This window comes from Protomyctophum parallelum (assembly GCF_964188405.1).
Source record: "Protomyctophum parallelum genome assembly, chromosome: 11".
In the NCBI taxonomy this organism is placed as follows: domain Eukaryota; kingdom Metazoa; phylum Chordata; class Actinopteri; order Myctophiformes; family Myctophidae; genus Protomyctophum; species Protomyctophum parallelum.
Genome location: NC_139707.1, coordinates 27,558,193 through 27,570,865, shown reverse-complemented (window position 1 = coordinate 27,570,865; position 12,673 = coordinate 27,558,193). Strand labels below are relative to the sequence as shown.

General features: G+C 43.3%; 1 protein-coding gene across 1 annotated transcript; it reads right to left on the bottom strand.

Annotated features, from left to right (window-relative positions):
* Positions 1-411: 411 nt before the first annotated feature.
* LOC310866479 (rho-related GTP-binding protein RhoE) lies at positions 412-11,530 on the bottom strand (the record flags this gene model as incomplete). The annotated part of the gene is made up of 5 exons (XM_083776100.1): positions 11,171-11,530; positions 10,461-10,548; positions 3,966-4,075; positions 859-993; positions 412-660 (listed from the first exon to the last, which is right to left on the bottom strand). The coding sequence occupies exons 1-5, from the start codon at positions 11,333-11,335 to the stop codon at positions 412-414; spliced, it is 747 nt and encodes a 248-aa protein (XP_083632226.1). The 5' UTR covers positions 11,336-11,530.
* Positions 11,531-12,673: the final 1,143 nt, after the last annotated feature.

Genomic DNA, 12,673 nt, shown 5'->3' with positions numbered 1-12,673 from the left:
AAAGACATGATGTCATTTCCAGGGTAATCAGGAACGCAAAAAGGACCAAGCAACGGATCACACATCTCCCTCTTATCGCCTTACTGTAGCCTACAGTACACCGCAACCAGTGGCAGAAAATCCATTCTTTTTCCGAGGCATTTTTAGTAGTCTCTCTTTTTCATTTCCTCCCAGTTAGGGTTAGCTTTAACTTGTGCGCTTGTCCTATGGCACCGTGTAAGGGCAACTTCACTTCCGAAGAGTTGGGGAGCGTTGTTGCCAAATCGATTTTAAAGTGCAGAGCGGCCCATCGTTCAATTGCTTGGCACACGTTGGACGGCTGCTCCATGCACTGGGCCCACATTCCCTTTGTCTCCTTCTGTCCCTGTACCATCCATGGCATCCACAAAGTGTCCCTCTAAAGCGGGCGGGTCACATCACCGTACAGCTCTTAGCCTTGTCTTTGCGCAGGTCCGACGCCACCGCTGCCAACTCGGGCCTGCTGGGCATGTGAGAGATCCTCTTGGTGGCCCGGGAGGACTTGCTCCGCTTGACGTTCTTGCCGTTCTTGTTGACGCAGGCCAGCGTGGCCACGTGGAAGATGTCCCTGACACTGTTCTCAGACTGCAGGGAGGAACACTCGATGTAGGGAGCGTTCAGCTGCTTGGCCATGTTGGAGCCCTGCCAGACAAAAAAAGCGAGACCAGTGTTAAGTCACAAAGTAAAAAATCAATAAAAAATTAAAATAAATACTGACTGGCTTTTAAATCCCTACAACATAATTGGGACATTGATAGAGCAATAGAACGGTCAATTTACACAGAACCTAAACCGAAATCTAATATTTTAAAAACGTTCCACTATCGAGCTAGTGCTCACCTGATCATATGACACTGGCGTCTGTCTGTGATTGGACAGCTCCACCAGCGTGGTGAGGTCTGTTCGGAGGTCTGACTTGCATCCCACCAGCAGGATCTTGGTGTTGGGACAGAATTCCTGGATCTCTCCTCTCCACTATGGAAGGAAGAAAGAAATAATGAATAATAAATAATAGTCTTTATTGTCCCCTCAGGGATAATAATACAGCACCGTTACAAAGTATGCGATTAGAGATGAGTTTTGAATGAGATTTAAAAGAGGCAAAAGCCTGGTCACCCGTTGTGACAAGGCATGAATCCTGGAAGATCTAGAGTGGTCTAGAGTGCCTGGATTATAGGGAGTTAAAAGATCACAGATACACGTAGAGGAGCCTGACCATTTAGGGCTTTAAAAACAGTAGAATCTTAAAATGAATTATAAAACTCACAGGTGACCATATTCATCTTAATAGTCTTGTTCAACAGAAAAACACAATCATATAGCATAGAACAACACCACACCCACTGGCAAGACAATACATGAAGTCCACAGTAGACACAAAGCGAGTCATACTAAAACTAACTTTTTCCCCATTTCAAAGTTCTGCATCTTCGTCCACATGGCATGAGTTTGAAATGACGATGTAAGGGATGATCAGTGTCAGTGCTAAACGTGTGATGACCTTGGTGTTCATAATCAGAAAGAAAGGGGGGAAACCAGCTACAAAGTGAAACATTTCTGTGGCCATTTGAGACCAAGAGTCACTACAGAAATCAAGAATTGTGCAGAAAAACAAGTTGTGCCGAAAAATAAATGGAGAACTTTTCAAATGACTCAGCCACCTTGATGCAGCTGCCCAGCCATGCAGTCATCCTCAACAACACAAAGGGCCTCTCTGTTATGTTCAGCCATACTGACTGCGGAAATCAAAAACATGCAGTTTCCCAGGCCTCCTCCATGCCATGAACAACTGGCTCTCCTTTCCCTTTCCACGACCAGATGATGATGTTCCAATTTCCTCTTTGGACAACAATGCTCAGTTCTATCTGCCACTGTAACAGTGATGCTCAAACTTTTTCACGTCAAGGACCCCCACATGCTGTACTGTATGCAGTTGGCCGCAGACTTTCCATCTGAAAATGTTTTGTGCCAGGGATGTATTTTAATTAATTAAAGTATACATGATTAGAACATGCTTAAACATTCAACAGTTAAGGTCTAATATTTCTACAATTACTACAAAACCTGTACAACCCTTCATTTTGTGGCATAAACAACAAGTTGAAGGATACATCTAAAAATAAGTCTTATAATGATGTAGTACCGTACATGTTCACACCATGTGTACTTTACATTACTTTGGACAAAATAGTCACATGTGAGGACCGTTTTCCTGAATGTCACGTGAGAACTGTTGTGGCCTAAGGTGGGACAAGATTCAGGTTCAGGTCAGGAAGGTTTTGTCTCTTAAAGGGACATCATGATGGGACATTGTCCCTTTAAGGGAAGGGTTTTCTGGGTAGCTAGAGTGATGGCACGAATGATGCGGCATCTCTAGGCATGTGCTGTTGTGATCAAAAATAAAACGAGTGACGCCGTCTGTGTACCCAAAGAGAGAAGTTGTTGCAGTCATGTTCTTCCTGCAATTCTTACAAGGGTTATTATCTAACACTTGTAGGAATCGCAGGAAGAACACGACTAACCAGTTTAAAGGTAGGGCAAGTGATTTTCTTTGGTAAAAATAAGTGTTGAATAGCTCTATATTCCAGTTGCTATAGAGTGTTTGTTCAGTAATAGGCGTCTCCATGTCTCTCTCTCCAGCTCGTGTCTGTGTGTGTTCTAACGGAGGGGACGAATGACAGAAAAACAGACGGTAATTATGTTCCCTCCAGGGTATGAAGCCCCCCCCTCGCTACCTCCCGTTTCTTCTTCTTGGACCACACTCCACTCAGTTGGCACAATGTGAACCCTGACTGACATCACAGGTCAAAGGTCAGGCTAGGTTCAATGGCCATGTCTGGGACACTGCAGGGAACAAAGGTCCGGTCCACATGACCTCACGTGAGGATCAGAGGATCCAGGGTCATCTAAACCCCCGCTCACCCCTCTCTCACGGATCTATTTTCCTTCCCTCATTTTATTAGGGAAAGGACAACCCGGACTTGATCCATGGATCCATGGATACGGATCTTCAAATAATACAATCAACATTTTTACTTAAAAAATAAACTACTAAAAGTACTGTGTTTGGTGATGTTCTATATTGTCTGAATCAAATTGGTTTGTGTTCGTTTACAGGCAAAGAGTGACGTTGAGAGCTGTTTCACCGTACAATGTAAGTCAGTGAGGAACAAAAATGTATTATCAATTTCTAATCAATTCTTTTTGATTTCTTGTCCACCTTTGGACCATGGCAAGGCAACTACAAAAAACCCAAACCTCTGCCAAAGTGCTCTTGCCCTTTAAAGGTATATTCAGTGATTTCACTTAATTCAAATATCACTTATTTTTTTGTTTTGTTGTGATAATCCTCTCTACTATAGAGCGTGCTGACCATATAAGGAGTTCCTCCCTGTCCCCAGTTAACCCCTGGGGGTCAAAAAACATTAGGTTTAGTTTTTGACTCTCTATCCTGATTGGACGAAAGGCTGGGTCCCAGCCAAAAACGAAACCTAAGGTTTTTTTGAGTGAAATCACTGAATATACCTTTAAGCATAATTCATATATGTTGTTGTAAACCTATGTCACGCACAGATTCTGCTTCTTTCTATTCTATCTTTGTATGTAGTATGGGTGCGGCTGCTGCACCATTGGTCATAGCAAGCCCAAGCTTGTCAATCGGCTATTTTCAGCTCGTGACACCTTTGTACGACTTAGCACCCTCTCGTTGGAGCGGTAGTGGCCTCACTCCCTCCGTGGCACAGACCTAGATTTCTGCCAGAGGAGATGATGGGTTTTTTTAGAAGCCACTTGACCCAGTATCGGGAAGAGTGGCCTTTCTAGACATATGTAGGGGTCGGGATACTCCGTACACTGTTATGAGGAACAAGCCACTTCCTTCTACGTTTCCTAGTAACAAATTACAAATAAACAGTTGACTTCCTCCGAGGACAGTTTTTACCACCCACCTTCTTCAGCACACTGTCTAAGGTCTCCGGTCGGCTGATGTCGAAGCAGATGAGGACGGCGTCCGAGTCGGGGTAGGAGAGAGGTCTCACGTTGTCGTAGTAGGGTGAGCCTGGAAGGACAAGAGGAATCAAAACATGACATTAATTTTGTTTGTTTGTCTGTTTTTCAATAAAAAAAAAGGAGGAACATTCCACCAATTGCTTTTCTATATATAAAGCAATTGAAGCAGGAAAACAAATCATACCATTGTGGGAGAATTGTGGTACAATATATATCATTGATATTGCTATGTTAGTATATCTTTAGCCTTCAGAGAGTCAAGATGCCATTGCACAGGCAATGGCATCCCATGTTTTGGGTACAGTGTGGTGTTCTTGTCACAAAGGGCAGATCCTGCCTCGTCTTTCTACGGTACATACAGTAGAGATCTTTCCTTTCTCCCTGCTTTCTCTACTCTAGAAAACTACTTGACTATATCAACCTGAGTGGTGTCATGTACTATCTTATATTTATAGTGTCTCAGACTCCTTTTGCCTCAGCAAATACTGAATTCTTTAAGACTGTGAACAGCGTGAAAGACATCTCTGCCACCATCAGCACTGCAGTTATGTGCGCAAAAACAAAAACATAGATACTGCTTCAAAGTAAATTAATGCTATGGGAGTAGTACTGAGGACCTCAGTGAATTAATAAGATCTCAAGCAAGCAGCTCAACAGCTACGCCTGTGGTTTCCCCTACCTAGCTTGAAGCACAGAGTGAGAATTACACTAGCATAAAAGAATATAGTTATTTCTGACCACTAGCCTCACCTTGGGCTCATTAAAAAGAAATAGGTTCTTCATAAAATGAAATAATGAATGGTGGAAGAAAATAATATTTTCCTACTTTTGGAAAAATGCATGAAATGGTTTTCATTGCCATAGGCAATTAGGTCTCTCAACTCATGGAGGAGTGTAAATAATATGCCATTACTGCAGTTATTGGACACCATTATCCACCATGGCTGTATATATATATATATATATCTTTCGTATGAGTGGCACTGGCACCATCAGTCATTGCACCCCTAATCCTAGTGGTAAATTATTGCTGTCTATGCATCTAAACTATTGGCAACCAGGCTTTTCTCTTTTCTCAGTTTTGTTGCTGGCAAGCTGTATTTACGATCACATACCATTCCAAGACTTTAGTCACGTTAACTCCGTGGACTGAATGTATTTTTTTTTTATTCCCAATTCGCTCATGATTCATGAAGAATCATAAACCAGTTGTCCGACACTCTGACAGCAATATAACCAAGTACATTATGACATTCAACAGCCATGATTCAGTCTCATCTGCTGATGTTTCAGTCATTAATGTCTTATGAGGCACTTTATGTAATAAAGATGAAACATCCGAGATACAGAGATAATTAGGCCTATAATCAACTTAGCAGAGGCACTTCTCCGACTGCGACGACGGCGGCCTCTCATAACAAAGAAAAACAAAAGTATGACATCATACACAAACTCCTAAAACCCAATCCTTCCGAGCATCTAAAAACAGCCTCCGTCTTGACAAACACCACCTTGACTCTCTGAGAGAGCGTCAGCAGCATGTGGAATGCTGTGCCAATGCCAGGAATTCTCTGAATCTTGCAGTTTCTTTTTTCCAGATTACTAGCTCCTCCTAGGAGATGCCTCTGGATGGAACTCCAAACACAGCGAGGTGATGGCTTCCCCCTCGCCCCCGGATTTAGCTGACAGGTACGCAAACAAACCCCTGGAGAATGATGCCGGGGGAGACTGGGGAGTGGGCCGAGGTATTTAATCATGGCTGTTGGGAGAGGTGGGGGATGGTGAGAGGGGGGTTCCTCCTGTGCTCTTGATGTGTCACGGACAGCTGCTGTTATTTGATGATGACAACACAAAGGCGTTGCCTGTAGGAAGCAGCATGCTGCTGGGGGACTGAGGAGTTCCTCTACTGGAAAGGAATGCATAACGACTAACTATAACCCGGGCAGTGAACTGCACCTCGGTGCCTTCATGCCGAACATGGTTGAGATTCACAAAACTTTTTTCCTCAACCACTTGAACCCCAGCGTCTTCTATTCTGGACAAGACATGTCATGTAGTAGGCAAACATTCAGTCAGTGAAAACAGGTGGACATTTGGGGCGAGAATAGCAGACATATACAAGCTAACGCAGTGTCACGTTGTGACACACCGTGACCTTAATGTAGTCAGATCTGAGTTTAAACTGGTTGGCTTCCTAGTTGTCATCCGATTTAGGCCGTAGGCCTAAATGTATGTTGCTATAATCGTATCTGACTTGGAAAAAAACCTAATGATGTTCGAAACTGTTACTTTTCAGGATTCAAATAAAGAAATTGCAAAAGTAGCAGATCTACAAGCTCAAAATGTTGCGTGAGCTTGTATATCTGCTACTTTTGATACTTTTGTGTCACTTACGAAATACGGCTATATTCCTGGCTTGATGAGAGATGTTCCAGGTCTAAATGGGTTATAGATAATGTGATGACAAGGTAATAATGACATCCACAGGTTGGGTCCGGAATCCGGATGAGATGAGTCCGGATGAGAGCTTATTTGGCAAGTAGAGGCCAATGGAACAACATATGGCCATCATGTTACAAAACACATGTTTTATTTTGTCTACAAATGCCCCTTCTCCTCTTACTTCCAACCCAACTCAGAGGTGGATTGAGCAACAACTAACTCGTTTTTACAGGACATTCTGAACTCTAAACAATGTGCTGTGGTTTGGAAAATGTCACAACGCTTTTTTCCCCTTTTCTTTTAAGCTATTTTTGGGGGTTTTTGCCTTTTATTGATAGATCACAGCAGGTAGACAGGAAACGGGGAAAGAGATGGGGGGAAGACACACAGCAAAGTTCGTCGGGTTCGGGACATAAACCGGCACGTTTAGGGTAAGTGAGGACATGTCGAGTGGACCATGGAAATGTGGCCTTCATTCACCTATTCCACCCATTAGGCCAGCACGCAACCCTCTATCGATCTGGATAAGATAGCATTCTGAGTTGACGGGACATGGGTTCATCACAGCCACGTTGCTGAATGAACCATGTGACGCGCGACACACACACACACACACACACACACACACACACACACACACACACACACACACACACACACACACACACACACACACACACACACACACACACACACACACACACACACACACACAGTACAGAGTCCAACCACTGAACCACTGACTGACTGACACCTCATTAGCTCCCGTTGTTGCTCAACCCTGAGCCCTCAGCCTGATCCCTCAGCAACAACACACTGCACACTAACCCTACTAATGCCATTCCCATGGATCAAAGCGAAATAAAATCTCCCGGCTGAAAGAAACGTGTATGGCAAAAGTGTGAAACAGTGTGAAAGGACATGCTATTGTCACACACACAGCCTGCAAAACAACCTCAAGATAATATAGTCGTTGTGTACATTCTGAGAAACAACATTTAGTGCGCTGCGTCTTACATTTGTAAACGATAGATATAAGGTGCTGAAGACCTTTCCGCACCCGCCCCTTTGACCAGTGAAACGGAACAGCACATTAATCTCCTGGTGATGATGGAAAACACGTTCTTAATGTGCTGAGCAAAGCGTTCTCCCGGGACCTCGTTCAATCTGGGGTTACTGCATCCCTGACCACTGACACACACTCATTTGTCATCAAAGAAAGAATGGCCCTCCTGCACCGTACTGTAAGAATCTCCCCTCCGAGATGAAGCGCAGATATGATGCCGGCGGTGATATATCTAGCTCCCATTTTGAGTGAAATAAAGTGAGATAGACAGCTACCTCGGAATACTGGAAACATTTGTGCTGCGGTGACAACTTTCTGACAGGTTAGCATGACTAGTGTGGCTGACAAAACTAGCAGTTCAGATTCTAACCTTGACATTGAGTCGCAAGTGTGTTTACTGTTACCTGGGAGTGTAGCAACAGTACACTCCCAAGAACAAACATGCAGCACTAAAAAAAACTGAGTTTGTTAGTTTGTTTGTTAGTCCACAGGCCTGTCTGAATAATACAGTATTTGACTAGAAACAAAATGCACAGTCCACTGTGGTGCAAAGTTCAGGTCATGTACATGTACATACACTTAAAAGGAATTGGAGGAAAACGGATCCAACATCCAGAATCGGTTCCATCTCATTTGGAACCGTTTCACGAACTGCTTTTATCACAATGTCAGAGCTGGACTTCACGTCTGCTATGCATTCAATTACAATACGCGGGGTATACGTTTTAATTTCAAGGACCACCATAACTCTGGGAGTGTACAAATGGAACCAAATGGCCCCCGCGAGGGTCAATTTGGTTCCATTTACCGGGTCCATTTGTGTACACTCTCAAAGTAAAGGGTCCATTTGGAACCGCATCACTTCACTTCACTTTAAGAACCATATAGGAATCGGACCGTTAAGAGGGAGTCGTTAAGGAACCGGAATCGTTACAATCCTAAAGGATTCCAACCCTAACCACCACAAATGGACCCGTAAGGGAGAGGTGAATCAACTCTGGGGATTTCAGCATGTTACAGTTCAAAGCACAAGTCCCCGCCCGTACCCGAGGGCCTGTGACATCCCATAAGCCTACCAATGTGTTATGAACTAGCCTGAGGTGACAACTGCAGCACAAGAGACAAAAAAACAAGTGTGGCTCATGGGAGGCAGGGTGGTGGTTAACAAAATGCCCTATAGATGACCTCCCAGTTACTGCTAATGAGCCACTTAATAGAAAGCTCATTAACACCTCTGCACATTAGAGAAACAAAGAACCGTAAAGCAAGGCCGCTCTCCTTGACTTTCATCTCATTTTAGCGCCACTGACTCTACACTCTACAAAGATTTTAAGGTCAAGACGACCAAAAAGAGATTTTTTTTAAAGAATAAATAAAAACCTCACAACCCATAAAAATTGGTCAGCGGTGTGACCCACGGATGGATATGGCATACCTTCACAAAACTCTCTCTTTAATGTCATGACTGATGAAGAGAGGACGCATTCGTGTACAAACATGACCCAGTTCAGCGTGTATACAGGTTGTTGCACCAGAGGGTTGGAGCTGGAGGGGGAAACTAGCCCCACACAGAGATTGAGGAAAGTGCACTTTGCATGCCCCGAAAACCTGCAACTCTGTTCCACTTATTTGGCCGTGTTTCACACAAAGACCAACATTTAAAAATGCACGCTGAGATCTGCCAATTGTGCAAATAAACTAACAGTATAGAGTATACAGCTGATATGACTAACAAAAATTCTAAAAGTTGATCTACAATCGCTTTTTTACAAAAGGTTTTTCTCTATAAAGACAATTATGTTCTAATCTAAACCAGAATGTTGTCGGGTCCAGAGTCCAACCAACTAGGGGTCCAAAAAAGATTACCCATGTAGCGTTATAGGTCTAACTCTGAGAGTTCTCCCCCCCACCCCCTAATGTTGTGCATCAATACAACGGTTGTTTGCTGATCCAATAGATTTCTGGGGGTGGGGAGGCCACAGTCGGCAGGAGGTATTGTCTACTTTACTCTAAAGATCGCCCTCTGCCCGAAATTCCTTCTCTACAACCCCCCTCTCCGCCACACCAAATGTGAACTCACAAGAAGGCAGCAGGCTGGGGGGTTTACAACCCAACTATCTCCCAAGGCTGGGTCTACAGGAGGTAATTACCTACAGACCTGGAGCAGCTGGAGATTCCCCAGAGAGTGTGTGTGTGTGTGTGTGTGTGTGTGTGTGTGTGTGGTAACACTAACAACAAGTCACCCAAGTGTGTGGCGTGTCAGCATTAAACCATAGCATCCACATTGTGGGGAAACTTTCGCAGGAAAATAGCAGATTGACAGTAGTTCACCCCCCAAAAATACTCAATTTCAATCAATTACACACGCCATGAAGCCTTGAATTCCTGGAACTGGACATTGCCGTTGCATTCCTAAGCCAATAATTTGATGACCGGGTAATCGGTCAACATGACTCCGATTGTCATGAAATTATTGGCTCAGGATTGCGATACAAAAAATAAAGAAAATCTCCATGAATTCATGGGGTGTGTAACTGATAGAAAATGTGTATTTTGGGGCAGGTTTATAATTTGGCAGTTGGCACACTACTGATTGGGAAGAGTGAGGCTATGAGGCCGTGTGCCTGTGTGTGTGTATGTGTGTGTGTGTGTGTGTGTGTGTGTGTGTGTGTGTGTGTGTGTGCCTGTGTGTGTCTCCAGACATGGAAAGTGGGAGGGGACGGCTCAGCAAAAAAGACGGCATACATACAGTAAATCTCCCCCTGATCCGATTCGAATCTAAAGAAGTCTGTCATAATTATTTGGATATAATTCTCCACTTGCAAACCTTGTTTCTAGCTTACACTTTAAAACGTACACTTACACTATGAGAGAAAAGAGAAATTGTTAAAAAAGTATATATTCACTAAATGAAAAGACACCTTACCTGATGTGTCCCAAAGACTCAGCTCTATCCTTTGGGTGTCAATTTCAAAACTAGCTGTGTAGTTCTCGAACACTGTGGGAACATAATTCTGTAAAACAGAAAAGACAGAAACGGAAATATTGTTATGAATCGAAATCATTAATGATCAATTAATGGCATGCCTATATGTCAGACATGTGTCACACTACACTCACTGACACAACTAACCAAGATACTAGGCTGCCTGGCTATGTCATCATTCTTGAGCAACTACACTGCATGTCCGGGCAGTCCGGCTTAGATAAGTTACTTTGTAACACACCCTGTATTGTAAATTGTCCTACAACAAAACCAATGCACACCCTTCATTTCTTTCTCATCATATCAACAAGGTAGACAAATTTCTAGGGCAGTAGCCTACAGTGGTTCTCAAAGTGAGGTCCAGGGACCCTCAGGGTTTTTTGGGGGGGTTTCAAATGGACCCATACAGGTCTGAGTGTACAAAACTACAAATGGTCCCTTACAGATCTGTAACTCTCTAAGTGTACAAATGGATCCAAGTGGATCTTACAGGTCCATTTGGTTCCATTTGCACATTCTCAGAGTTACGGGGGGGGGGGGGGGGGGGGGGTCCTTGAAATTAAAGTGTATAATGAGAACCCAAGGTCTACTCTAGGCTGTATAATATCTCCTCTCGTTCATTGAAACCACCATGCATCATAGATACATACCTCTGGAAAACAGTCCTTGGCGAATACGTGAAGTAAAGCAGTCTTTCCACACTGGCTGTCCCCGACCACCACTATCTTACACTTCACACTCTGGTTAGGATCCATCACGGGTCCGGGTTTAAAAGGTGAAAGAAGAAGCTTCGGGACAGACTGTGTCTCCTTCATTCATTTACTTTTTCCAAGTGCCTGTAAAACGAGTTGTTCTTCAGTTCTTCTTCTATATTATATAATGCAGATATTGTTATATTCCCCGTTGTGGACGCGCGCGCTCTCTCTCTTCCTCTCGCATAGACGCTCCAAGTCACCCCCGCAGTACTACTAGTACTGTAGTAACCTTGGCTGGCTACTGCATGCGTACGCGTCGCTATGTATGTATGGATGGGATGACGGCACTTCAGCACTTTATATAGGGAGCTGTGAGAGGTACAGGCTACATCCCATAGCCCAGAAGCACGGTTGCGCTGTGATTGGCGAGTTGGTTAATATGAGTTAGCTGTCAGACAGTAATCATCAGTTATAACGGCAAAATAATATGACAAAACAATTAGAATATGATCTGTGTCCAAAATGTTTGTATTTATAACCATGGCATGCACTGTGTGTGGACTGTGGACAGCCTACACAATATCATAATACAATACAACAATTAATGTAAGCTATATGCCAAATCAACTGTTGATTTGTGTAAGCAGGTCACAGAGTAGAGAATGTGTGTGTGTGTGTGTGTGTGTGTGTGTGTGTGTGTGTGTGTGTGTGTGTGTGTGTGTGTGTGTGTGTGTGTGTGCGCGTGTGCGTGTGCGTGTGTGTGTGTGTGTGTGTGTTTTAATCCTCATTTGCCTCATTTGTCGACTTATTTATGTTGGTTGCAATTAAGCTTTACAAATCGAGCTGGTTGTTGAACAAGAAAGTTGTTTGACTATCTTATTGGCGTTGACTAGCGTTTTATATCATGCATTGGCTAATTTACCTGAATGGATAAGCCGCCGATTAATTAATTAACTTAAAAATAGCTCAATGGCTAAAATGTTCCTTTAAAAAGCAGCGGTTGCCGGACAACCAACCAGCAAATTACAGCGCTGACGTTCCTTCGAGCCATGGGATGTAGACTCAACCAACCTCCCACCCTGGAAAACAGCGCCCCCTATTTGTCAACTTCTGTGTAGAAAGCCATGGATAAAATATGACATTTGCATTTTCGTTATTTTGTTCAGTTAGGCAAGATTGGATTTATAAGTGAGTTTTATAACCAGATTGGCGTTGGCATTTATTCTAAGTAAAGAATATGTTAAGCATTGGTGAAACATATTTTAATTTCACAACAAGATCCTGAGGAATGGTCTAATTCCAAATAACAGTCATTTTCATGTGAAATTTTAAAATGACTGTTGAATTTGTTGATAATGATTTCCCTAGAAAGCAGCCAAGTCAAGGATGTGAATTCAGACGGGGCTAAATAGGATTTAAGGAAGGTAAGTGGTTTATGATTAAGAGTGATTAAAAGAC